The sequence below is a fragment of the Prinia subflava genome, chromosome 9, assembly GCF_021018805.1.
Source record: "Prinia subflava isolate CZ2003 ecotype Zambia chromosome 9, Cam_Psub_1.2, whole genome shotgun sequence".
Classification (NCBI taxonomy): Eukaryota; Metazoa; Chordata; class Aves; order Passeriformes; family Cisticolidae; genus Prinia; species Prinia subflava.
The window spans coordinates 17,758,348-17,784,383 of NC_086255.1; the positions used below are offsets into that span (position 1 = coordinate 17,758,348).

At 38.9% G+C, this 26,036-nt stretch overlaps 2 protein-coding genes across 5 annotated transcripts in view; one reads left to right on the forward strand and one right to left on the reverse strand.

The window, feature by feature from the left end:
- The window catches only part of ARHGAP22 (Rho GTPase activating protein 22), a 106,681-nt gene extending 104,084 nt beyond the window's left edge, over window positions 1-2,597 (forward strand). For all 3 annotated transcript variants that reach the window (XM_063405702.1, XM_063405703.1, XM_063405704.1), the window contains one exon: window positions 1,878-2,597. In XM_063405702.1, coding sequence (XP_063261772.1) covers window positions 1,878-2,106 — 229 coding nt within the window. In that variant the 3' untranslated portion in view covers window positions 2,107-2,597. The remainder of the gene's footprint in view (window positions 1-1,877) is intronic.
- A 3,544-nt stretch (window positions 2,598-6,141) lies between these two features.
- The window catches only part of MAPK8 (mitogen-activated protein kinase 8), a 43,462-nt gene continuing 23,567 nt past the window's right edge, over window positions 6,142-26,036 (reverse strand). Inside the window, exons 4-12 of one of the 2 annotated variants that reach the window (XM_063405705.1) lie at window positions 25,760-25,818; window positions 25,496-25,634; window positions 20,705-20,870; window positions 16,148-16,219; window positions 14,164-14,346; window positions 13,253-13,377; window positions 12,241-12,304; window positions 11,518-11,595; window positions 6,142-11,086 (exon numbers count right to left, since the gene is read on the reverse strand). In XM_063405705.1, the coding sequence (XP_063261775.1) occupies window positions 10,941-11,086; window positions 11,518-11,595; window positions 12,241-12,304; window positions 13,253-13,377; window positions 14,164-14,346; window positions 16,148-16,219; window positions 20,705-20,870; window positions 25,496-25,634; window positions 25,760-25,818 (1,032 nt within the window). In that variant the 3' untranslated portion in view covers window positions 6,142-10,940. Of the gene's footprint in view, window positions 11,092-11,517; window positions 11,596-12,240; window positions 12,305-13,252; window positions 13,378-14,163; window positions 14,347-16,147; window positions 16,220-20,704; window positions 20,871-25,495; window positions 25,635-25,759; window positions 25,819-26,036 lie in introns of both variants that reach the window. The other variant, XM_063405706.1, reaches the window with a different exon arrangement.

Consider the following 26,036-nt stretch of genomic DNA (forward strand, 5'->3'; position numbering starts at 1 on the left):
CCTTTGCTATTAAACAGGATGACTCCAGCTGTTCGGGGTTACAGGACTGTGCTGTCAAGTCTAAGAATTTCAAGCCAAGTTTTTCAGCTCTCAAAAATTTTGCAATATTTTTACTATATCTGCAGCAATTTATAGGTGCAAAAGTATGTTCCTTTTCAGACTGCATGGAAGTCTGCTGCTATGGAAAGACAGGAGCTAACTAGCAAAGAGAGGCTGCTTAGCATAAAAGATCTAGGCTGCCTCAGCAGCTTTATTTTACTGAGGATAATTTAGATCCCCAAAATTGTACATGTGCTTGTGTGGTTTGCAGAACTACGTGTTTCTAGCAGGACGTGTTTTAATGAAAGAATATGAGCTTTTTTTGTTGGCACATACATAAGTGAAGGGAAAGCAGAGTGAGTACCTGCCTGGGGCAGAGGTAAGGAACACTTGCTGATGGAAAAGCTGTTATTTCTCATCAACTGCCCATTTTCTCTCTCTTAGAGGGAGGCAAGTTTTATGGCCTTCCTGTAACCACTCTCTTCCAGAGCATTTCTCCCTCAAGGTAAATATAATTATCAGACATTCTCAGTAATTCATGTTTACCACCTGGGACTCTTTAGAAAGTGTAAGTATTTGGAGAGGACTGTTACGAATGCAGAAATGCACTAAGTACTGTGACCCTGTGTAATTCAGTCCAGGCTGCTGTAGCTGACCCCTAAACTTAGTGGCAGAAAATGTGATTGGCAGCTCAGAGCTGTTACGTGTGTGTGGGGAAGCGTCCCAGCTTCAGAAGTGTTGTGTTCCAGCTGACAGCTGGCTGGAGATAATGGTCTGCTTCCATCCACGGGGACTGCTTTTTGCTGGACTTGGTGCAGGTCACCTGTGACTTTGATTCGTTGTGAAAACTGTGACAGTGATCAAACTGCCATCTTTAGCTGTGTGTAAAGGAACAGAAAGTTTAAAGGTGATGCATTGCACTGTCTTTTGGTCATAAAGTAGAATTCAGGACCCTTCAGGGACTGCCCAAGGCTCCCTTTTTTCGTTTTTGTTTTGTTAGGGAGGCAGTAGTGTGGCCTTGATCATCAGTTACCCTGACTAAAAATAGCCCATTCACAGTTCCGCTGGGATGCCACACCCCAGCTTCAAAGTTGAGTATTAGAATGTTCAAGGAGAGCTAGGGATGGTTTTGTGTTGGGAATTATTTTTAAAGGTTTTATTTTATTCAGAGGAGGTGCATTTTTCATTGTAAAAGCCTAATTTTTAAATTCATATTCTAGTAATCAGCAATTCTTATCTGAAATATTCCTTCCTCAGCATTAACACCACTACCTGGTCTTGTGATTGGGAAACACAAGGGGGAGAAGAGCAAGTGCTGTGCCTTCTGTGCTTCTTTGAAATCACAAAACCATGAACCTTGTTCTTTGATCTCCTGAGTGAAAAGCTCAAATTTTGCTTCAAAACCTTTTTGCCCAGATACATTTATACTGTTCTTCTGATTCTTCCTCATCTGAAAGGTTTGGTTTCATAAAATCTCATACCCCCCCAGTGTCAGTGATAACCTTTACAGAAAATACCATCAAATGGATGGTGAGGAGACTGTCTGATCCCTAATGCTATTCCTCTGTACTGGATATCCATACAGGGAAACACAGGATGAAAACAGAGGTTAAAAGATTATTTTAGAACTATATACTTGAAATCTGCCTAAGTGAAAAGTTAATACATCTCCTTAGGCAGGCAGTCTGGTTATGGAAAGGAAAGTTCTCTTCTTTAAAACTTCCTCTTCGAATAAGTTAAATTTAAGTTGTTCCTCTTAGAGTTTTTGTAGTTATCAGCTGTATTTATCTAGCCACTCTAAAAAGCCTTTTTTTTCCCCTCTCTCTGTTGGTTTTAAGAATTGAAGAAACAAGTGCAGACCTGAGGAACCAAGTGGTTAGGTTAGAAGAAGAACTGGACCAAGAACGAAAGAAATACACAATGCTGGAGATCAAGCTGAGGAATTCTGAACGTGCTCGTGAAGATGCTGAGAAGAGGAATTGCCTCCTGCAGAAGGAAATGGAAGAATTTTTTTCAACATTAGGATGTTTAACTGTTGGGAGTCAAAGTGCTACAGTCCCCAAGTAGAACATAGAAAATCCTGTTGCTGACAAAATGAGTGAAAATGCATATTTTGTTCTGGTATGCTCATGTATCATGAGTAATGCTATAGTGATTGTGCTCTCAGTGACACTTGCCCTGTTGTTGTTACATGTGCTATAGTGTTTGGGCCAGCTGGGAAAGACTGCTGACCATAAAGCTTGAAAATTTAGTGGCAGATTGCCAAGAAAGAATGGGTCCCCCTCTGTATCCACAGAACACAAGATAATCTTCTCCAGAGTGTCCTGCTGCCATCTTTGGACTCAACTGTGCCATGCTTTTGCTGGCTGAAGGACAGTGGAAGGTCCTGCAGGGTGGGTGGATGGCCAGAACCAATAAAGCTGAGCCTGAGGGATTCCCAGACTTGTGCTGGGGAAGGTGGCAGGTCCAGTCTGTCACCACAGCCAGGAGGTTTGCCAGTCAGATTAATGAGGTGGTTTTCACCTCACTCCCTCCATAAAGTTTGTTCAAATTTCTCATTCCTGGAGTGCTATTATTTTATAAAGATACTGTGAAAACAAGGTCTGCAAACACACTAAAGATACCGAAATCTTGATAATTCACTAAAATTGTCCCTTACCCACCAAATGGTTTCAGTGTTTCACAAAAATGCAGCTTTAAATTAAACTGTGATTAATAATCAGGTTGGCTACACAAACTCTGTGGAACTTTAAATATGCACATTTTGCCCTAGGTATCTAAGGGTTTTCTGAGCCAAAAACAGAGCAGCATTAGCTGGAAGAAAAAAAAATCTCCTGAGTTGATATGTGTGTGAAGGTAGAAGATGGAAGATTCTTATCATCAAAACACATCCAAACTTTAGTAGCAAAACTTATGGTAAGAGGAATTAGTGCAACTGGGCTGGGGGGTGTCAGGGTGGTAAAGGGGGGAGAGTGGGGCTCTATCCTTAACAATTCCTGGACAGTGTGCACTTACCTGCCTTGTAACATTTCTTGTGATACCAGCTGATATTTCTGTTGTTAGTTTTCACAGGGAGATGAGGGGACAGGAAGAACACTGCAAACAACCCAGCATCCAAAGTTCCTTACTTCCACTAAGGAAAAATCATTAGAACTAAGCTGTAAGTTCTGGTAATTTGCTGCCAGGGCTGACTTCCCTTCCAAGTGATTTCAAGAAGTTCTGCATAGCATTTGTAACACCCTGAGCCATGCAGAGCCTGCACACAGAAAATTGCTTCACCAGATTGAATTTCACCCAGCACCATTTCACTCTGCCTTGGCACTCTGTCTTTGACACCCTGAGGTAGCTCGGGAGTCTCTAAAGAGAAAGAATTTTAAGAAAAAAGTGCTACAACATGAACTGGCTAAAGGGAAAGTATAGACTGTAACAAAGAAGATTGCTTTATTTTAAGTATTTTGAGTGAATCTGAATCTCATTTCTTACTAGAGAAGACAATGACTCACTGTCTGGAAATAACCTTAGAATGGGTTTTTTACCTACCAGGAGATAGTCAATACTGAAAGATACACTTTCTCCTCATCATCTCACAGATATCCAAGTATTTCAGTATTTTAAACATCTGGGTGTTAATTGGTTTCTACTGCACTGTAACACTTCTCCTTCCTATAGAAATTAAAAGCGAGCAAAAAGCAGAATTTTAACCTAATCTTTCCTGGATAAGAAACAGCAAGCAAAGTGGTACAGTAAGCCATGTGGATAGGTTAATTAATTAATTTCAAAACCTTTTTCCTACTTCCCAGGCTCTCCAGCTGCCCTGGATTCCTTACTGCCCTGGCATGAGGCAGGTACCTGCATGTTCAGCAGCAGCTGCCTGCCACCTGCAGGCATGAGCATCATCCCCATCTTTTTTTCCCACCTCTGCCTTGGATCCATTACCAATAGTCACAAGTGATCCTTTAAGGAACAAGATGGCCATTTAAAACAGCAGCATCAGATGATAATGTGAGAGAAGCAGTAACAGTGACTGAGCTGGAAGACTCAGGGTGGCAGGTAGCTGGAAGTACCAGGTCAGTCATTACAAACCTTAACAGTGGAGGGTGGTCTGAACAAGGCTGTGAGTAGAACACCAGGAGTGATAAAAAGCAACATTCAATCCAAGCACTAGTAGCAAGCAGGGTATTTTTAATGCCTTCTGTTATTTCTACCCCAAACATTTCCCTGTATCCATCCTGACAGCCCACACCTCCCTCACACTATTTATATTGCATTATCTCCTGTATGCATCGAGTGCAGACTGCTGCCTTTAGCACACACTACAAACTCAAGAACTGAGGCCTGCTGACTGGGAGACTAAACACCAAACACACCAGGCAAGCAGTGAACAGGACTGCTGGTTAACTCTCTTAAGTATTTACCCTTAGGTAACTGCTACCAAACCCACCTATCCCAAACCCAGGATAGGATCATGAGATCTGTAACACTACATAATCTGGTATACAAGATAACATTCATTCTTATTAATATACAAAGAAACTCTATTCAAAATGAGGAGTGAAACAAACCAGTTCCAGACTGGCTGTTGTGCTCCAGCAACATCTATGGCTCTTGTTCATGAGGAATAAGTTTCAGCTGCTTTTGAAGATGAGCAACTGCAGTAAATAAACCTGGCAAAAAGCTGCAAACAACCCGGTTCACACTAAAATGCACCACAGTGGGATGTTAACCTCAAGTGTGGCAACAGGACCATAATGCCAAATTCCTGATCTGGGCAACCATGCAGGAAATGAGATCCACTTGTACACAGCTTCAAAGAACACTATGCCCTTATGAGGATGATACACCCTTTCTTAGCTTCAACTCCTATTTCCATACTCTTGCCCACCAATGCACTTCCCTAAAGCAAGCACTGGAGACTAGTCCTTGTTTTGCAGATCTTTCACTCATTACAGTCCCTGATTTAAATGTCACCTTTCTTAGCAAGTGTTTACAAGATACAGATTTGGTTATTAATTAAACATGACAGAGGGTTCCTGGAATAGATAAAATTTTACCACAGCTTCACCTGTGCCATCTTCCCAGCCTGGAATATCCCTTCCAGTATTATGCAGGCAAAAAAACCCCAGTAAAATCTTTTAAGTAGAAAAAACCTCCACAAGCATGCGCTTTAAAAAAAAGCAAAACAGCAACACTTCAGAATAACAAAGAAAACTTTGGTAGGTCATGGCATTTCTAACACAAAAAGCACAGCTTAATGACTCATCTACATTCACAAGAGAGTTCCACTGAAGCCAGCACCATTATGGAGTGCTTCAGTCCTGGGCCACCAGACAAATCCTGGGCAGATCTACAACTCTCTCTGGCCTGGCTCTGTAATAACGTATCACTGGAAACTGCCTGCACTTCATGCTGACATACGCAGATAAAGAAGAGCATTCCTGGGCCCCACCACATTCCCAGAAGAGCATCCCACAATCTGCTGGCCCAGATAAAGAAAGCTGGCTGCACTGTGGTCACAGTGCCTTCCCTTGGACACAAGGGCACCACCAGCACGGCTCAAGGGCAGCTGGAGTTGTTCAGGAAGCACTGAAACCCTGCTGGAGGTGAAGGCAATCAAATGCATCATGTTGGCACTTACCTGTGGGAGAAGGGCAGTGAGTGGTCCAGGCATCCAAGCCAGCTCTTCCTAAGACAGATCCTTCAGGCTTCTGCCAGATGCAGTTTTGGGAGATTCTCCCATTACCTCTTCCAGCAGCACAGGCTCTCAGCAGCTGTACTTCCAGGAATTCAGGTGGCTGGAGCTGGCAGCAAGGAAGCAAGAATGGATTCCCACTGCTCGCAAAGACACTGAACGTGTGGTTGTTTACAGTCTGTGGCACTCCCAAAGTCCGTGGGAATGGAGAAATGGAAAAAACATGTCACATGTCACTCACATGCCACATGTCACTCTGCCCACAGGTGAGCCCACACACAAGACAGGACACTACATTACAGAACAGATGCATTCCCAGGAAGGGCTCTCACTAATGAGATTTCACGTGCAGCCCTATTAAGCAATCCTTATGAAATCCATCGCAGCCTGGCAATGAAGAAACACTAAATGCATGGTGGTCACACTTTTTTTTTCTTTTTTATTTAAAATATCATTATAACCAACTGACATACTAGATAACAATGTATACATTCCAGTGGTGCACATGTAATGACCTATGGCATGAATGAGTTTAAAAAACCCCACAATGTTCTCAGTAATGCCCACCAACAGCTTATTTGGAGGGAATAAAAGAAAAGCAGGGAAAGGTATCAAATGTGGGGAAGAAAAAAGAATTAGCTTTCCCCAGTGTTTTTAATGGTGTATCTTCCCCTTCATATTTCTTGGGACAGAATAAAATTAAGAATATACTTCAAAAAGGGCAGAAGGAATGATCACAATAATTGGTGTGGGATTTTTTTTCTCAACTTTAGTAATAAAATTTAAAGAACTCTCAAAAATAGACTAGATATTGGGCCTACAAAAGTAATTCATCTGTATGCAAAGCTTACCAAGAATTATTCCTTTTGTAAAATGTAAAGGATGAGCTGACATTACTAGTAAGCTATTTTTACCCTACAAAACCAGACTACAATAATAAAATCACCAATTTACAGCTAACACAATAATCTAGATGTACATTACTGTACACAAGCTATATATTACACATGAACATCTTACGTGAAATAGATAAGAAACATACTGATATTGTCTCAACATTGGCCAGTAGGTTTGTTTTTCTAAAGGAGGTGTATTTTCTATTCACATTCAGTGTAGTTCCAATAGCAAGGGTTAGCTTTGCTTACTTACGAAACGTAGAAAGTTTGTGTGAGGTAGTTCAAGAAAACCTAGCTTAAATTTTGAACTGCAGAAGTAGAAACACAGTGTGATCTGATTCATAACACGTTTCTGTATAGACATACAAAGAGAAGGGAGTGAGAGAGACCACTTAAAATACAACTTTTATCCAGTGCCCTTAACTAAGAATAAATTAAATTCATTGAAAAGTTGGGTAGGCAGTACAGTTTTATCACATGATGCAATAAAAACCTCTTCCCAATCCTACTGAAAAATACAGACAGGCTCTCCTTCAACTGCACCAAACCACAGCAAAATAAAATGTAACAGGATGGACAAGCTGCTGCCAACAGCAAATAAAAACAGATCTAGAAATTGTAATTTACTGCCTTCAGTAACTTGAAAGAGTAAACCCAAGTATAAGCTGAACCTTCTTCTACCCTTTTGCCCTTTATCAAGAAAGATTTGCTATCATACACTTTGGATTATTGGCTGGGTAGGACCATCCTCCTGTAGGAGGTTTGTGACATTTTTCTTCATCCACTGCTGAGCTGAGTGCTCCATCCATCCATCCATCCATCCATCCATCCCCGAGCCCTGGCCCGGTGCTCAGTGCTGGCCCCACCAACCCCAGCAGCAGGGCCCTATGGCACAGCTCATGCTGGGGACACCCCCACCACACCACTGGTGCTGATGCTGTGTCGAGATGGAATTCCTGCCCAGAAAGAAGCTGCTGCATCTCACACAGTAAAAGGTCTCCAAAGCTAAAAGCCCAAGCTGGGCAGGGCAAGGTTCCAGGTCTGCTCAGCTGAGCAGTGACCCAGGGCTGAGCGTGCTCCAGCAGGGAGCTGTGCTTGGGCAGCACAGCTGCTCACACACAAACACATCAGCTCTGACCCCTGCCACAACAAAACACTGCCAGCACAACATCTCAGTACACCCTAAGGGTATTAATAAACCCCCATCTCTATTTCAAATTCTTGAACAACCTACTTTTACAAAAGGAAGCATAAAGGATAAAGGAAGTAGTTTACCCTTGCTGCATGCACACTTCTGCCCAGAGAAGGCAGAAATCAATCTCACTATTACTGCCCAACTTTGAACCTCACCTGAGGTAAAAAAATCACACAGTTCATGGTAATTCAGTCCATATCAACTCCCAGTGGATTGGAATGCCTTAGAAAGCTGCATGCACTTTAGTGAAGCCTGCTGTCTTGAGAAGATTCCAAATCAAAGTCTAAAAGAAAACTTAACAATACTTTAAAACTGTACATTGTGTTAGATAGCATATAACCTAACAATAGACAAAGACAGCTGAATTCCAGTTACCCACTGTTTGCTATCTGTGGCAGTGTACACCTATCTGAAAAAAATTTATATTTCAACAAATAAAAAGGGAAGTTAAGACAAGGATGCCGTTGTGATAATTTGATTACTGAATATGATTTTATGTTTGAAATTTGCCATCACTTTAATTTGCCTAAAATGCGAGCAACTGCAAAAAAGAAAAAGCAACAGTCCTGTGAAGATGGCGCCAAAATGGAACTCTCAGCTTCCACAGGCAAGCTCTGACCCTACTGAAACAACCCCTTTAAGCACAGCGTGCTCACACTGCAATGGGCTCCAGTGGGCAGCTCCACATATGCACTAACCTTGCCTTGAAAGAAGAAAAGCTCGATTCTCCTTAGTGCTTCTGAGCTCAGTTCAGTTACTGTGTATTTAGGACACTGGAAAGTGATAGCAAAACATTTTTTTAAGTTTCAAAATATTTCAATCATCACTGCAATACAATGGGGTCTAAAATAAATTTTAATAGGAACTATATTTACCAATTTGTTTTTAACAGCACTGAGAGGCATCAGAAGTTACTTCTGTCAGTCTTAACTTCATTACACTGTGCTGGCCACACCATCATTTGACCCCATATGACAATGGAGTACTGTTGTTTGACCAAAAATTTTGGCTTAATTCACAGCTTAAACTTTGATAAAAAAGTTACAAAACAGACTGTTCTGTTGGTCTCTGTTCAATATTTTCTACATTCCAGTGCTAGATGAATCCAAACTTGTCCTGTCTATTCTGGGGTAATACACAATTCAGCAGGATTCTGCAAAAATAATTGCCTTAACAATGTGGCTTACGAAGGCAATATTGACATATTAGACACACGTGAGGAAAGTAAAATCACATGCACTCAGCACTTACCAGCAGTCTAGCCAGGCCAGGAAATCAACTGTGCAGTTTATCAGTTTAGTTCTCTTTGAGACATTACCATTCCATGAAACTGTGCATGTTTTTTAAAAAGACGTAATAATATTGACATTACTATCACTTCTGTTTTTCTGAAACTTGCTGCAAAGACTAATTTTCCTCTTTCAGTTAAAACTTCAAAAAGATGCTTATTTAACCCAACAAGCGGAAGGAACCACACTGAAGACCACCAGTAACTCCTGGGTGACCTCTGTAGGCAGTTACATTATTTGCTTATGCTCAGCGCCTGGCAAGACTTCTGTATCTTTTATGCCCATTTTTGTGAGCTTTACTAATTTAAACTCCTCTTCACATTCTAATTCACTACACAAAATATGCATCTACACAAGGCAATTATACAGCCTAGCTTCACTAAAAATCTGCATTTTCCAAAGAAATAAATTCTGAATGATTGTTTAACTCATACATAAAACTTAAGTCAGTTATACATAAATCATTCTGTAAATATAAAATGTAAACAGTTAAAATACTTCTGTGAGGAGCAGCACCATCTTACATGACTATTTAGTAACTGTTCTATATATCTCAATATATCTTTTGTTTAAAAAGTGTATTGAAACCTGAAGCTTTGCTGATGAAAACTACTGAATATTTATGACTTAAAATGAACCACTGCTAAGATTTCTGTTACACTGATCTCATGGTGAAATGAAAGAGATAAATATTAATTTATACAGCACTACTTCTCCCTCCTTTGGATGGCATATATTGCTCAATTAATGTATTAGCTACAGAAATCCTGAGGTTCTCCTACCACTTCATGGTTTTCAGCAGTTACTTTTGGTGGAGAAAGAGTAGCTGAGGTTGTGCCCCTATTGCATTCATGTCATTCCCTCTTTACCCAAAAAGCACTCAAAAGCAGTTGCCTTAGCAGACAAAACTAGTACGAACCAGAACTCGCAAGAATCACATCTCACATGAAAGTACAGCTACAGCATATTCATTTTCCCTCTTGTCAGTCTAAACATCCTGGATACACTTCATTTTGTGTGTACAAAAAGAGGCTACGAGCTAGAAGTAAACAGTTTATTGGCATTGCAATGTATTATTCATGAAGTATCCTCATGTTTTATGGTGATCACAAGATTTGGCATGCCACAACTCTGCAGAAAACATCACATTACTCTGCTAGGCTGGATATTTCTGCATCTTTGAAGATATGCTTTGCCTTCTTAAGTTCATAAACCCATTGAGACTATGTAACTTTGCAAAGCCTTTTTCTGTTTCTCTAAAAAAACCCCAATGACTGTTGCTTTTGCTGAAGTATTATAGGCAAGTGGCCAAAATAAAAGAGGATTTTGTTCACTACCCAGTGCCACAGTAGTATGCCTGAAACTACAGCTGGCTGCACTGAATTCTCTCCCCCTCCAACTGGACACAGATGTATGACCAAGCATAAAACTTTGAAGGATATCATGAACAAAACATCTGGAATAAATTCTAATTAAAAAATTGAAAACCTATAAAATCTTAAATAATTCATCATATGGTAATGACCACAACATTAATATGTGCTTTGATAAAAAAAATCTTACAAATTCAGTAAAAAAAGATCAGCAGCATAATAGTAAAGCAAATATGCAGATTTTAAAACCACAATAAAAATTACCAGGTTTAATATTTTACAGTTAATTACAGCAAAAAAGTGGCTGCTTATAACACAACTTACAGGTTGAAATTACAGCACTTTATGATGAATTCCATGATTATTTTTGAAAAAACACTCAAAAATACCACCATATTTTAAAAGTGCCCTATTAATGACTAAAAGGACCCCCCTCCCACCCCCCAAAAGACCAAGTAGTCATCTACAGCAACCCAGAGGTCCAGCTGAGGTTTCTAGACTGCTGTCTGTATCAGAGGCCAATGTTGGATCTGTTGACATTGAAGACACATCATTGACAGATGACGACGAAGATGGGTGTTGAGAGCCATTGATCACTGCTGCACCTGTGCTATGAGAAACAAAACAGCAAATCAGTTGCAGATACAGTTGCACAGTTCAGTACTTGCATTAGTCTGTCTCTTCCTAATGGCTGTTACTTTTCCCTGTTTTGGCAAGTTTGAAGAGATGTGTCTCAATCCACGGTCAAAATAAAGAAAACCCACAAGTTTTCAATGTGGGGCTGAACAGATGGTGTGTCAAGAACTGAAATGAAGTATCAATTACACAGGGACAACGACAGGGGGATTGAACAGATCAATAAAAAGATGTCAGCCCTCTATATTCCACCCAAATATACAATGTCTCAGTTCAAGAGGTTAGGTCATTTAAGAGCCATGTTTTTGAGTTAGGTTACTTTTGGACGTGTTGATCAGCTTTACTCCCTCCTGACCTACAACTCAGTGGAGCCTTGGACTGTGCTTTTATTGTAACCAACCTAAAGGGGCTGGCTGGCCACGTATAACCCCATTCTTGGTTCTCTCTTCCAGGTCCATGACTTCCTTGTATATCAACTCTGAAAATGCAGAGAAGGGAAGGCAAAAAATGAATTTGCAACTCAAAGACTAGATCAGTAATACATCTCCCATTAAAATGTCCATTTAAATTTCGTAGGTTTATTACTGTTCAGAATTAGTTTTGAACAAGAAGTTGTAGGCTACACAACAACTGGCAAGTGATATAAAAAATGTACATTCTTTTCTGTTGGAGCTACAGAGGCCTGGCACTGCTCTAAGGCTCTTTTATTCAGGCTGCTTGGAGACCTGAGGCTAAGCTGAGTCTTAAGGCCCACTCAGCTTTTATCAATGGCATCTTTGGTAAACTCCATCAGCAGTCCTCAAAGGAAGACCTAGGAACATTTGTCCTTCTAATTCAGCATTACATTGCTCAAGGTCCTGCACCTTTTTCAATTGTGGCAGTTTGTCCAAAAGAGTTACCCTCCCTACAAATGCTGTGCTATGGATTGCTAAAGGTGACTGAGATGAGCAGGTCTTTAGTTCATTTCAAAGGTTCATCTCCTTTGCAGGAAAGGTCTGTTCCCCTGACATCCAAGCATATGAAGTAAATACTATTAGGTTGCTCAGAAGAACTTTAATAACAAAAACTACTGGGGCCCAGCATAATCCCAAAAGCCTTATTGTACTTTAAATGCCTTTCTTACCTTTCCACTCTTCTATCGTGTGCTCCCTCTCATCTAACTGCTTATCTGGTATCTTTGGTGGAGGCTGAAAAACAAAATTAACTCATCACAGACCAATCAAAAGAGATACAAAACCACTATAAATTAAAAGTGAAATTAGCCATTCAGAACATTTGAACCTGATTTTAAAATAACATTTACATGATTTTATATATGTTCATGCTTGGACTTAGCCTATTTTTAGGTGCTGACTTTAAAGTTCTTCTGATTAATAAAGTTGCTTACATTACTGTAATAATTAACAGAGAAACTGATCAGTCTGGTAGAAGAGCTCCTAAGTGCAGCAGTCTCCAGCACTCTTAGCTACTTACTGTTAATTGCTAAATTTCCCATCTAGCTATTACAGAGAGCAGCAGAATTATAGTTGCTCCATTTACATCAAGTAGCTTTTTCTATTCTTAGTGGCCATTACCAAACTTTTCTCTTTTAAAAAAAACACTTTTCTCATAAGCTGAAATTTATCTTGGAACTAATTTTTCAAGGAAAAAAAATATATTAATCCCTTTGTTCATTAGTTTTAACAACTGAAAGCTCAAGCTCTTGCTGAAACACTTATTTCTAGTTGAAGAACAGTATCAATTCCTGCAACTAGTGAAAGTATTTTGCTTCCCCAGGAATAAATACCTCAGAACCCCATCAAGGGCAATCAAATCACACTGAAACAACAGAATTTTGATACATTAGAACCCTGTATAAAAGATTCCAGATGCATGACTACCTGTTCAGGAGATGATATGCAAATATACACCAATACAGATATACATGAGATACATGAACACAGGTACTTCATTCAGCCCATTCCTGATGCTATTTCTAATCAGCACATCTATCAACATCAATAAAAACAATCACGGCTCAGTTAAGCCTTTAATGAAATGTGCAACAATCTTCTGTCAAGCAGCTGTACCAAGCATCACAGTAAGATGGCTTTGTACAGGAGCTTCCTAAGCAGACACCCAGAAGAAAAACTTACAGCTTCTGCTTCTGATGGATCATACCAAACATTGATGTATGGGTGCTGCAGGGCTTCATCCACAGAGATTCTTTTAGAAGCATCTATAACCAGCATTTTTGATAACAAATCTCTTGCTTGACTAGCTGCAAAAATAAAATTTTCTGTTTAGATTACTTCCATATACAGAACACATAACAGTGTTTCAAACTTTTAAAGAGAAGAGTCAGAGTAATCAAATTCTTATTGAATGCCTATGCAACCCTCACATAATTTGAGGTTTAGGAGAGTGGTGCATTTGATGGCAAAATAACCTGAAGAGGATGAAAGAGGTGGGAAAGGGGTCAAACATGTTCCACTATTCATTTTCAGCATACAGTGGCCCTTGGTGTGACATCCTTATGTGGAACAGCTCAGGTGGCAGCGCAGCCTTGTCTCCAACAGCAGCAGGCAAGCACCTACTGCCCCCTTCTGTCCTACCAGTGCTTTTAGTCACAGAAAACAGCGTGAGTGACTCCACTGAGCAGGTGGGTGGCCCTCAGAACCAGTAACTCACTGAAGTAACTACAGGGTATCTGTCTATTATGAACATAAATCCCTTTTTCTCATCCTTAGAGAACAAAGATCTGTTCTGCCTACACAACTTCTATTCCAACCTCCCCCCAGTTTTCTCTAAACTGTGTTGGCATCTGTCATTGAGGAGAATATGGATGTTTACTTGTCTCAATAAAGACAGCTCCCAGAATAGGAGCTGTCTCATGAAGATATGAAAGTGGAGGGAAGCACATGCCAGCACATTCATCCACTCTCATGATATAAATATTTAGAACCTTAGCAGGATGATTTTACAGCGAACAAAACCAAGCTACATTTCTGTTCGATCTATCACAGTTTTAAAACTTTTAAAACCTAAAACACACAGAAGGCCTTACCTTTAAGTTTATTGTGTTCGGAGTCAGCTGGGAAAAGGACATCTGGAAACAGTTTTTCAAAGCTATATCCAGCATATTTAGGTCTGTTCTCCACATAAGTTCGAACTGTAGGCTGTAATTTCTTCATAAATTCAGGGCATGGTGTTCCTAGCTGCTCTATAACTTTATTCCATTGATCAATATCTAAGGTTATGCAGCTAAGAAAAACACTGTGTCTGGTTTTCAGCTAGAAAGTTATGTTAAAACCACATGAAATAACCAACAGAGAAAACACAGAAAATTATAATAAAGTATCAAGTTCATCATCATTACTTAGGACTACTTTCTTAAACAGTGAAACAAAGCAAGACTATGATAGCGTAGTCAAGGCAACATGTATTTCACTCAAAATCATTACTGGCTAGAAAAGGATATAATTCTGAGAAACAGAATATTAGAAGACTCACAAAATATTTAAATACAGCAAATGTAACTTAAGTTCTTGTCTGGGTTCTGGAGAACTCAATCCCTGATCTGAACACACATTCACAGCTACTACACATCACCAAGGCTCTCCTGAGAATGACCCCAAGTAGGAGCTTTGTCCTTCTTGTCTTGGAACCTCAGCCCAGTCCTGGGCAGCCTCTCCCAGGGACGTGCAGCACTGAGCACACACAGGAGCAAGGCTTGGCCCACACAGCTCAGTGACAATATTGTCATGGACCTCAGTGAAGGTAAAGAGTTGCATGGATGCATAAGGAGCACCTTAACTGAGAAGTTTACACACTGTAAAGGGGAGTCTGACTATTTCAGGGCAGAAGAATTTAGCATATTTTACTGAAAAAAAAGAAGTAAAGTTTGGGTCAGGAATTCCTAGTTGCAGATGACCTAATACTATGGGCGAGCTCAGACAAAATTTTATATACATTAATTCACATTCTCCCCAACTTTTTCTTTTTGGCTGCCATCAGACTGGATACCAAACCTTCAGTGGGTTGAAGCAGACTCCCTCTTATATTGGTATAACTTAAGAGCAGATCTCTCTATAAGGATTCTCAAGCTCTGCTGAGCTTTAGTGCAGGCCTTGACAAAAGGAACTATTTATGTTGTACAGCACTGAGTTTAAATTGAAAAGCCATGCCAGCAAACGAGATGCATAAAGCAAAGCATGGTGCAGCTCATGCAATGACAGAGCTGTGTGAGAGTAAGGATGCTCTGGACTTCTTTACCAAGCTCAAAAAACTCCAACCCATTTCCAGCCCTAAATGGTACTATACCAATTTTTAAACAGTAACCTGCAGCAAAAGCAGGAAACATTTCTGATGGCATCTAAAAAACACTCTAAGTGATAGTAAAAACAGGATATCAAAGTCCAATTATTTTCACTAATTTTAGCAATGATCTAGAGGTTTCAGTTCTGCTTGTTTGGAACAGACTCAGTCTAAAATAGAGTTTACAGGACAACCCATATAGATACCACCAACCATTCATGGAATAGAAAGACAGAAATGTCAGATATTTCTGAAAGCTACTTGCAGGATCATTTCTGCATACAAAAAATAAATCTCCAGAGTGTAACTAATGAAGATGGTTACGAATTTTTGTAAACATTTTCTATAAAATGCAAAGAGTAACTACTAACATGCTCAGGTACTAAACAAGATTAGTAAATTACTACATAAAAATGAACTTGAAAGTAAAACCCAATGCATGTGAACCAAGAATGCACCACTTAAACCAAAAGAATTCTGTCTTAAGTGTGACAACATTTACAAGTATGGATAGGAACTATATTACACTGGAAAAAGAAAATAAGAGAAAAAAAGGAAAACGAAAAAAATAAGTCTGTTTCCCCAAGTGGTATATAATGAACTTGCAAATTGCAATTTAAAAAGGCAGTTCAAAACCAGTACTTTAAAAATTATCACCACCTTAATCTGGAACTATATCACTGCAGTACCTTTTGACCTTTTACAACTACATCCTAGGCCAAGGGTAAGGATACGATCTGTACCAGGAAATAAAACACCACCTTTGATCATTTCTCCCATGATGCACCCAACTGACCAAATGTCAACTGAAAACAAAATGCAATGATATTAACATAAAAGATAGTTATTAAAATAAAATAAATAAAAATATCTAGACACACACATACACGTGAAGTGACTATAAAAAGCATGTGCAATGAAGATGAGTGAAGGTGAATGTATGCTAACTACAGGACCAGCAGAGACTATGTCCTACTGCTAGGTGCAGCCTGAATATAAATGATTTTTTTTAACTGTATCACAAGAAAAATCCATGTTCATTTAATAAAAAACAAAAACTTGTACAATATGCATCTTCATGACACAACATCAATAAAAAGGTTAATCACTTCCTAACTAATTCAACCTGCTGCAGCAGCACAAGGATACAGTCCCTTCCTGGAAAGAGGATTTTGTGGCAAACCATTTCGCCCATAATGCACCCCACAGACCATAAATCCACTATGTTTGTAGCACAAAAAGAAGGAAAAGCAAAGCAAACGGTCATTTAAAATTAAAAGAAGCATAACATGATTGCATCCTATAAACTGCAGAGACAGCACAGGAAGAAGAGCAAGTCTTTGTATTAATCAACAAAAACAGTTTAACATACACCATGTGTGAGGATTAGCTTTTCACTGTCTCAAATACAAGGCAGAAAAACATCCTTTTGTTTAATATAGTGCTGGAGCGAGAGCTTGAGCAGAGAGAGAGACACAAAGAAGCAGAGTAAAGCGCTTCTCCCACTTTGGAGGCTTCGAAGCCACCTTTGCCAAGAGAACAGACTCAAGCACCAAAGACAAATTGATTCCTTGGAAGTAATTCCACTGTCATTGTAGGAATAATTCTAAAAGTAACTAAGTAAACTGACCTGTAAACATATTGCCTATTGAAACAGTTCATGCTTTTTAGGAAAATTAATTAGGTATTCATAGGAATTACGATTTCACATCAAGTATTTCCTACAAGTCAGATTACCATGCATCTCTCTCTCGCTTTAAATAAAAAGCAAACAGAATCAGTAAAAGATCACTTAGAATTTTAGAGGATCAGTTAATGACAATGTTAGTATGCTCCTAGATTTTCAGTTCAAATGATTTCTTTTAAAATATTTCTCCAGTTACACTGAAATAACATTTTATACATAAGAAAAACTCAAAAGCCATTTTTTAAGAATGAAATATGCATTTTCTACATTACCTTAAAATAAATCACTCAGAAGATATAAAGATGAACAAGTTTACTTTGTACAGGGTAAGCCAATTTCTTTTGCAGTTACTTTCAGAGGTATTGTTAATTCCACATGCAAAAGTTTTCTTGAATTCATAACAATTAAATTTTATTATTATAAATACTTCTGTCAAATGTGACACTGGAATTTCAATTAAGCAGATGAGAGGGGAATTTAAGTGATAACAATTGTATAGTAAGAATTATATGTAAATGTTCTGAAGGAGCTCAACAATGTCAAGCAAACAATATTGCTTCTTATTTTTCAATATTCCTTCTCCTTTGTTTATAAGTTCCTCTAAAATAGTATCTAGATAATGTGATAGGAAATTATAGTTGTGCATATTAATAGGTCAAAATTAAGGGCCTTGCTCATTTAAAAAAATACTGTCAACACCTTAGTGCTCTTTTTCCTTTAAAAACTTCTTTTTCGAATACTTAAGTACATATTCTTTGGCTTAGAGACCTAAAGAAGACAAGTTTCGCATTTGACTTTTTAAATAAAATTGTGAATGTTGACTTTTTGATCTGCTAAACAACCTGCTGCTCTCACAACCCAAAATACATCCAAATCTCTTGTACTTAGCTTGTGTCTTAACATGATAAAGTTGCTATTCTTCTGGTATCCCTACAAAACCAAACTTGAGATGTTTTGAGGTGTTTTGATTTGCTGCCTTCATTAAATCAAACACAAACCTGTCTAACTAAGTTCTCTAACTTTCATACTGAGTTGAACTAATGCTACTGTGAATATTTTTACAGAAGACTAAAATCCCATTACATATTTGAAAAATACTTAAAAAAATCTATTGCTGTCACAGAGTCCATTTTATTCTTAACAAGCCCGTGAAGTGAGCTTACTGATTTTTATAACTCTGGGAGAAAAAATACCATGTGAAAATGAAGTTTACACCAAATCTACCTAGTAGGAAACGTAAAAGTAGTTGTTTCAGAGTGTTTAGGGCTTTCTGTGTTTTTCAGTGTTTCCTTACTGATAATCATGGAACTAACAGTGCATAAATCTGTTAAAGAGCACGTGCACAAACAGTTCTGCTGTCGTTTAGCTGGTTTCTTAATGTGACACCCCCAAACATCCCTCAGTAACAAACCCTACATAAAAGTTAACTCTATGTATTTATTTAGACTCCTTGCTAGTTTTAAACAATTGAAGATTTTGTATCTGTGCAGTATAGCACCAAAAAAATGTTACTTACAGTACATCATCTCAGTCATCGAAGTATATACTGCAATCCTCCCACTAGTTCAGCAGGGCACAAACTGCAGGAAACTGCCAGACAACCCCGTATGCCAGTTTTCACTATTTAACTCTGCATTAAGTAAGTTCACAGTTAATTTAACTAAGGGTGCAATGGGCTATAACAGGCATCAACACTAACAGGTGAGGCTCCTGGACAGCCCATGGTTCTTACTGTAAGTGCATCCTTGATACCCATCTCCCTGTCACGGCAGCTCCACAAACTCCTAACAGCTCACCTGAACTGCCTTTTAATGAGAGCAGTACATATGGAAATGCAATTCTCTTTGGACTCACTCCATACACTTACATTCTCCACGAGTGCCACTCTCATTTCAATGACCAGGTATTTGGCTTTGGGAAGACGTGACTGCTTTTCAAATGAAAGTAAATTATTATTTATGATGCACAACACAAGTCATGCTTCCGTAAGGAACAGGACTGTCACAAGCTTGACAGGATACTCCAGAACACAATCTATCTAACTCCAGTAGTGGAAAGAAAGTCTCATGTTTCTGCAACCCAAAATTACTAACTATTTAAAAGAAAAATTTAAACTGGGCAAGCTGAGTCAGAAAACTTGTGACTTTTCTATCAATTCCTTCTGTAAGGCAGCTGCATGACTCACTACCACAGCTTTAGATACTTTTCTTTAATGTCCCTTAAATAGACAATATAAAGTCTTAAGGGAAAAAAAAGACAAACCTAAATTTGAAAATCTAGAAAACTTTAGGAATTAAAAGAAATAACTAACTTGTTCTACTCAGCCTGTGACTCCAAAATTACAGGAAAAACATTCAACCATGGAGGACATTTGAAGAAATGTACTACGTCCTCTCATACACACGAACAATCCAAACAAATAAAAATCCCAGTCTTGCACTAAAGATGCACTCTCACTCCTTTGAGGTGGCTTCCTTCATTGCCAGCACCGTTCACACACAGCCTGAAGTCACTTGCTGCAATGGTGTGTATGCAGTATCCAGGCAGGTTTGCGCACTGCACTAGGAATGCTGAAAGGCAGGAGGTGAGGAGCCACACCTCACACCCCCAGGAGACAGCTCAGGGCCTCCCTGGAGGCCCAGCCAGCAGAGTTTGAGACACCCAGGGTGACCTGTGGCATCCCAGCCTGAGGTGTTGGCAAGGGAAAGCAGGGAGCTGCCTGAGCACGGGGACAGCGCAGCAGTGCAATTTATTAAATTTATTAAAAATAAGCACATGAGGCTGCTCCAACAGAGCGTCACAACAACACAGCGCTCTGTTCTCCTAATGGGTACCACTGGCTGCCTCCTTGAAGGTGCAATGCACTTGGTGATGTGCTTCCCTCAAATGACAGATCTCTTTTTATTTTCCTGTAGAAGATGCTGAGAGGCAGACTGGTAACAGAGTGAATGAGGAGGAAGTGTATGCAACCTAAAATTCCCTTGCAATTTGTCATGGACTCAAAGAATCTATGATGCATCATGACAGTACTCTCTGCATGCTTGCCTCAAGTATGTTACTGAGTTTTTCTTCAGCAACATTAAGAACTTAGTGCAAAAGGCTTAAAGAAGGCTGGTTTTAATAAAAAGCAATGCCACAGTAGGTTATCTTAGCTTCTTTGTTCCTCAGTAGACTTTATGCTCCCTACCTCCTGAAAGGCCATACCCAATACAGTTATTTAGCACTGAATTTAGTACACATATCTACTGATGAATTACAATTTACATCTTCACCAGGAATAAAGGTATGAAGGTATATCAAAGTACATACCACATTTTAAGAAAAGATATTTCCAGTTCTTGCTGGATGTCATGTAATCTACCAAGGAAGTTATTTAAATTTTTAAACAAACAAGGCCCTCTATTTCTTCTCCTATTAAATGCAAACATTTTCTAATGGGTTGAGTTGAATAAACAAATTGGTGTATCCAGAATCTGCATTTTGGTCACAAAACTAATTTATAAAATTTCTACAGCTTGAAAAAAAAAAACATTAACATGTAAAAGGTGGTGTGCCAAACAAAAAAAAAATAAAGCTATGCCAAAGAAAGACTATATTTGCTGACCGTTTTCTTTGTATCCCATCCCTAGGATGACCTCTGGTGCTCTGTAGTAACGAGTCACTACATAAGGCGTCATCATAAAACTAGTTCCTGCAGTTCTGGCCAGTCCAAAGTCAAGAATCTTCAAAGTGCAGTCTGACTTTACTACTATATTACTGGGCTTTAAATCCTTTAAAAAGAAACATCATATATGACTGCTAAGACAAGCACAAAGTAGTCTGTGGTTCACATTTTAAAAAGATAATATTGCTAAAATTAAATCCCACGCACACAACTAGGTTACTGGTATAACTGCAGCTTTTCTCCCCTTGCATTAATTTATGTGCATTCAGCAGATTACAGAATTAATTCCTTTTATTGTGCTTGTAGATTTATATAGCAATTAAAGAAGGAAAATACAACCAGCATTACAAGATATGTTAGCAATGTCTGAAATAAATTGAGGTTAGTAAGAAGTGTTAGCTCTGAGGAAAGGTCTAGAAACTACTCAGTGGAACAATAACTATTACTACAGTGCAGAACACAAGTAACATGACAATAATTTGATTCAATAATCATCTTGATACAAAAATTATTAGAATTATAATGAATGTAAAAGGTTTATTTGCTAGTTGAGGTCACATTACCTCTTTCGAACCAATATATTTCTCTGAACAGAAAGGAAATCTCCATGTGCACATGGTTTTAGTTTCCAGTTTAGGACTTGGTTTTATACTAAGTTTGGCAACCAAACCCAAAAAGGCACCACTGAAGAACTGCCAAAAATTAACCCAATCATTATATTGGAGTGGAAAATGTTGACACAGCTATAGATCATTTTGGTTCACAACGTGGTAACCATGCTCTACACTTGAAACCCATCGCCAGTACTGGCTTTGCAACATTTATTTATGCAAACACTACACAGGCTTTCTCTGTCATCAACACACCTGAATGGCTCAGAGTAAATATTAAACAGTAACTTCAGAATAACTTTGCAATGGTAAAATCATTCACAGCACATGGGACAACACAGATAAGACTAAGATAATTCCTGCCCACACTCATACTGAGATTAATGAGAGAAAAACCTGAGATGTGACAGAGGAACTCCAGCACTTGAGCTGCAAGCATTTGATAAGGAGCCCTATCTGTCACTGTTTCTTAAAGGCAGATATCTGCAAGATTTATGAAGTTTTCATTTGTATTTGGATGGCTTTCAGCACTTTCCTCATAACGCCAAAAAAACTGCATTAAAGATGGAGAGGAAACAACAAAAAGAGTGCCAGAACAACAGAATTTTAATGACTAGGTAAAAGTCTTGCATACATACATATTCGTACATGCATTTCCACACAAAGACTCTGCAGACAACTTTAGTTTAAAACATCCTCAAACACCACAAATTGATTTAAGTTCTATAAGGCCTTCTGGCTATTTAATATGCATGTTTCAGATTCTGCTATGGTCCTTTTCATTATCAGCTTTATTTCTGCACACTTTTATTATTGTCAAGATGTTCACTGCAGAATGCCAGGCGCATGCTCATGGTATTAACTACACTCATCCTCCCAAAAGCTGCAGGATTAACACTCAAAATGTTAAAGAGACCTTCTCTTTGCTTACCAATGCTGTCCATCCTTATTTCTGAACACCATGTAGCTGTCATAAAGTCTAGGATCAAAATGATGAATTGACTTACACTACATTCAAATTCATGCAGAGATGCAAAGCTGCATCTCATATATGTTTTCTGCTAAATAAACAGAAACTCAAAAGCTCCTTTGGGAGTGATCTAATTAATTAGGATGGATAAATATAACCAGAACCTATAGCAGAAAATCTCTCACTGAACCTGGAAAATGTAAAATGTCAGTGCTTAAGAAACAGATTCCTGTATGACCATGTCCCCATTAGCCAGACCAGGAGACAGGGACATCTCTGGAGGCTAATTCATGGCTTCTGTGGGCTTTTCTCTTTCTAACAGAAGATCTGTGATGGGCCTCTGTAATCAGGCCCCTTTGTAAAGTATTCAAAATAGGGCAGAATTCAGTGTTTCAGAGCCTCCATGTGAGACTAATGAGACACTCTGTGTCCCTCAGAAAGTCAGTGAGGCACAACTCCACAATGCTGATCATTCATCCTCAGCTTATGAAATATAAATGAACATGTACTTCTATATTGGCTGGAAATTGCATCCCTGCAAAATGTCTGGAACACAGTAATGTTGATTTGCCAACATCTGTTAAAGTCATGCAAAGTTATGGCCACATCTTTACCCACTGATGTGGCAACTAAGTTTGCCCCTACAACTTGAAGGTGAAGTTGACTGAAACTCTTTGTGTTTGATCTCTGCTTTGTTCTGCCCCTAGCTTACTATTAAAAAAACAACTTATTTCTATGGCAAGTAGTATCCAGTGCTATAAGGCACATATACAGATTTTTGTGATTTCAGTCATTCAACAAACTTTGAAAAAGTTACTGAAATGCTGACACACTATCACAACTATGTTAGAAGCTGAAGAACCCAGTTAAAAAACATGTGAAACTACCAACATCAAAAAAACTTTGGAATCATAGCCAGAATGCTTCTTGGGCAGCTGAAGTAGTGTTTAAGAAGTTTCATTGAAGTAATTAGCTTTGGACATTAATGTGGATGCAAATGGTGCTGAGAGCCCAGATGAGAGGTACAAAGAGTTACTACTGCAGTCACACGGTCTGTGTGATACAAGTCCCTTTGCAAGGTGTCTGCCTTGTACTCCAAGGTTTTGTTCGGCTTCCTCCACAGAGAAACAAAACTTTGATACTTTGCACTTGAGAGAAAAGGCACAATGCACACAACAGGTAATACTGGGCCTCAATATACCCAATCTTCTAACAAAGCCTAAGAAGCAGTTGTCAGCTGAAAATCTACCAGGAAGACATGCAAGTGAAATGTCCTTTAAAAGCATCTAACATGTCCTTTAAAAGCATTCAGGCATACATATGGTGCTATCTACATGGCAATTGTATTTAGGCTCTTTAGGATAGTTTACCCCTGTATGATAGGAAGCATTTCAAAGACTTAACCCCTCTTCACAGAGGCAGAAATTCTATCCTCAAAGCTGTCTTTACTCTTGCCCAACTACCTAAGTAGTTACTTCTTTTCTGTAGATGTAAAAATACTTAAATTTATCCACAACTTCTACAGGATCAATGCCCACTTCAGAGGAGTACAAAACACCCTGAGGCAAGCCCACTTTTAGAAGCTCCCTTAAGCTTGTGCTAAGATCCACAGAGAGACATTCTTACATTACCTACTCTAGCATTCCCAGACAATATACTGTTTTCTGAAACTAAGAAAGACCTAGGAAAATCCACAGCATTAAAATTGCATACGTAATATTGGAGAGGAAATGTGGAACTGCATGCAAACCATTATCTGAGACCCACAGGCATATACATTAGAAGACCATGAGGTGCATAATTTCAGTCACAGGCAATACAGCACCACAAAAGTAAGTGAAACAATCTAGTTTTGCTGAGCATTCCCAGAATAACGCAGAAAGCCCAAATGACCTATCTCAAATGCCCACAAGAAGACCCAGCAGCATCAAGTATGATGCCTGGCTGCAGGCAATGCTTCTCCCTCCCTTGCCCATCTCTTCCAACACAGCAGTTCAGGGAAACTGCAGGCAAGAAGGAAGGCTTCACCTCCATTCCCCAAGCTCCTCACTGGAATGAAGCAGCTGATGAGTACTAGAACTAGCTGAGCAAAAGGAAGCAGCGTTTGCCCACTCTATTTTCTGTTCAAATAATTGTCCCTGTGTCCCTGGGGAAAAGGTGGCACACTGAACAGGAGTGTCAGACTGCAGATCCACCTTGCAGACCTTTCAACACCCCAGTCACAATGTGGTGGACCACTGACCTGGACAAGCATCCCAACACAGCAATTCCTGTGGTAGTGCACAGAACTGCCATTTGTGATCTGCTTTCCTGTGCACATCATGAGGAAGACTGTGTAGTAAGGACTGAAACCATCTCACATCACTAAAGTTAATTAAATCTTTTCTATTGCTTCAGAAATGAAAACTTCTCAAACTCTTTTAAAAAGTTACAGTGAAAAATGTAGTACTATAAAAATACAAGCTTACCATTTCCCAAACTGACAAGATTATATTTGAAAAGTTATAACCAATCTCAAGTAATCTTTAATCTAGATACCATTACATACAAGATGCTCAACTTGAACAGAACTTCAATTCAAAATCTCTTGACTAGATTGCAACACACATGACATTAAAAAAGCTGTAGTCAGTTTTGCCTGTTAATGATCTGTGTAAATGATTTGTGACACACAGGTGTTACTCAAGTTCCAATTTCAAGTCTTTATCGTCATCTTCTTATCTGGAGATTTCAGATTGTTATTCATTACTCTGCTAGTAAGAGAGCAGAAATAAAATGGGCAGTTCTTTCAAAAGATGGGATTTCAGGTTTGGTTACCAAAACAATAAAGGCAGAGACGTTTCCAGATATGCTTTCCTGCCATGACTACTGAAGTCAAACATTATAGAGAATTAGAGGAGGTAATGCAACTCACTGCAAAAATCTTCAGTTTGCTCTGTGCAGATCATTATTAAATCATTTAAACATTCAAAAGGCTCATTCCAGAATTACCCTGGAGAAAGCTGTGATGATTTCCTTTCAGCTTTTTCTCCCTGCCTATGGGACAGGCTAGGAAACACCCTTCATGCTCCTATTTCTAACTTCTTTTCTCTTTTAAATACTCAAGACAAAACCAGGTGCAATGCAAATTGCACACTTTAGTTCACTTACCCTATGAATAATCCCAGCTGAATGAAGATGTTTGATACCACATAGCATTTGATAAAGAAGATAGGACATTCTTTCATGGTCTAGCTCCATCTGAATCACTTGGCAGAGATTTGCATCCATGAGCTCCATCACTATGTAGCTTACGAAGAAAAAAAAAAGAAGAATCAGATAATATTGCCATTTTACTGTATTCTTTCTCTTGCTCATCTTTTCATATGAACACTTTAAAAATAAATTCTCAGCTTTAGCTCAAATCTGACTTACACATCTTGAAATTCTTCCAGGGATTTTTGTGGTGTGAACACATTCAGTAGGCCGATTATCTGCAGGGAGGGGGAGAGGAAGGGTAATTGTACCACAGCAATAGCAAAGTTGTAGAGTCAACATTTCTAAACTGGTAACTATTATTCTGGTATGAACCTCCTGGTATACACTGAAGCTCAAGATGCTCGCACCTCAACCAGGCCTAACATGATGTAAACAGATACAAATGATTCTGGAAGGACTGTTTTTCCTCCACAAATCATGTAATTCAAAGACA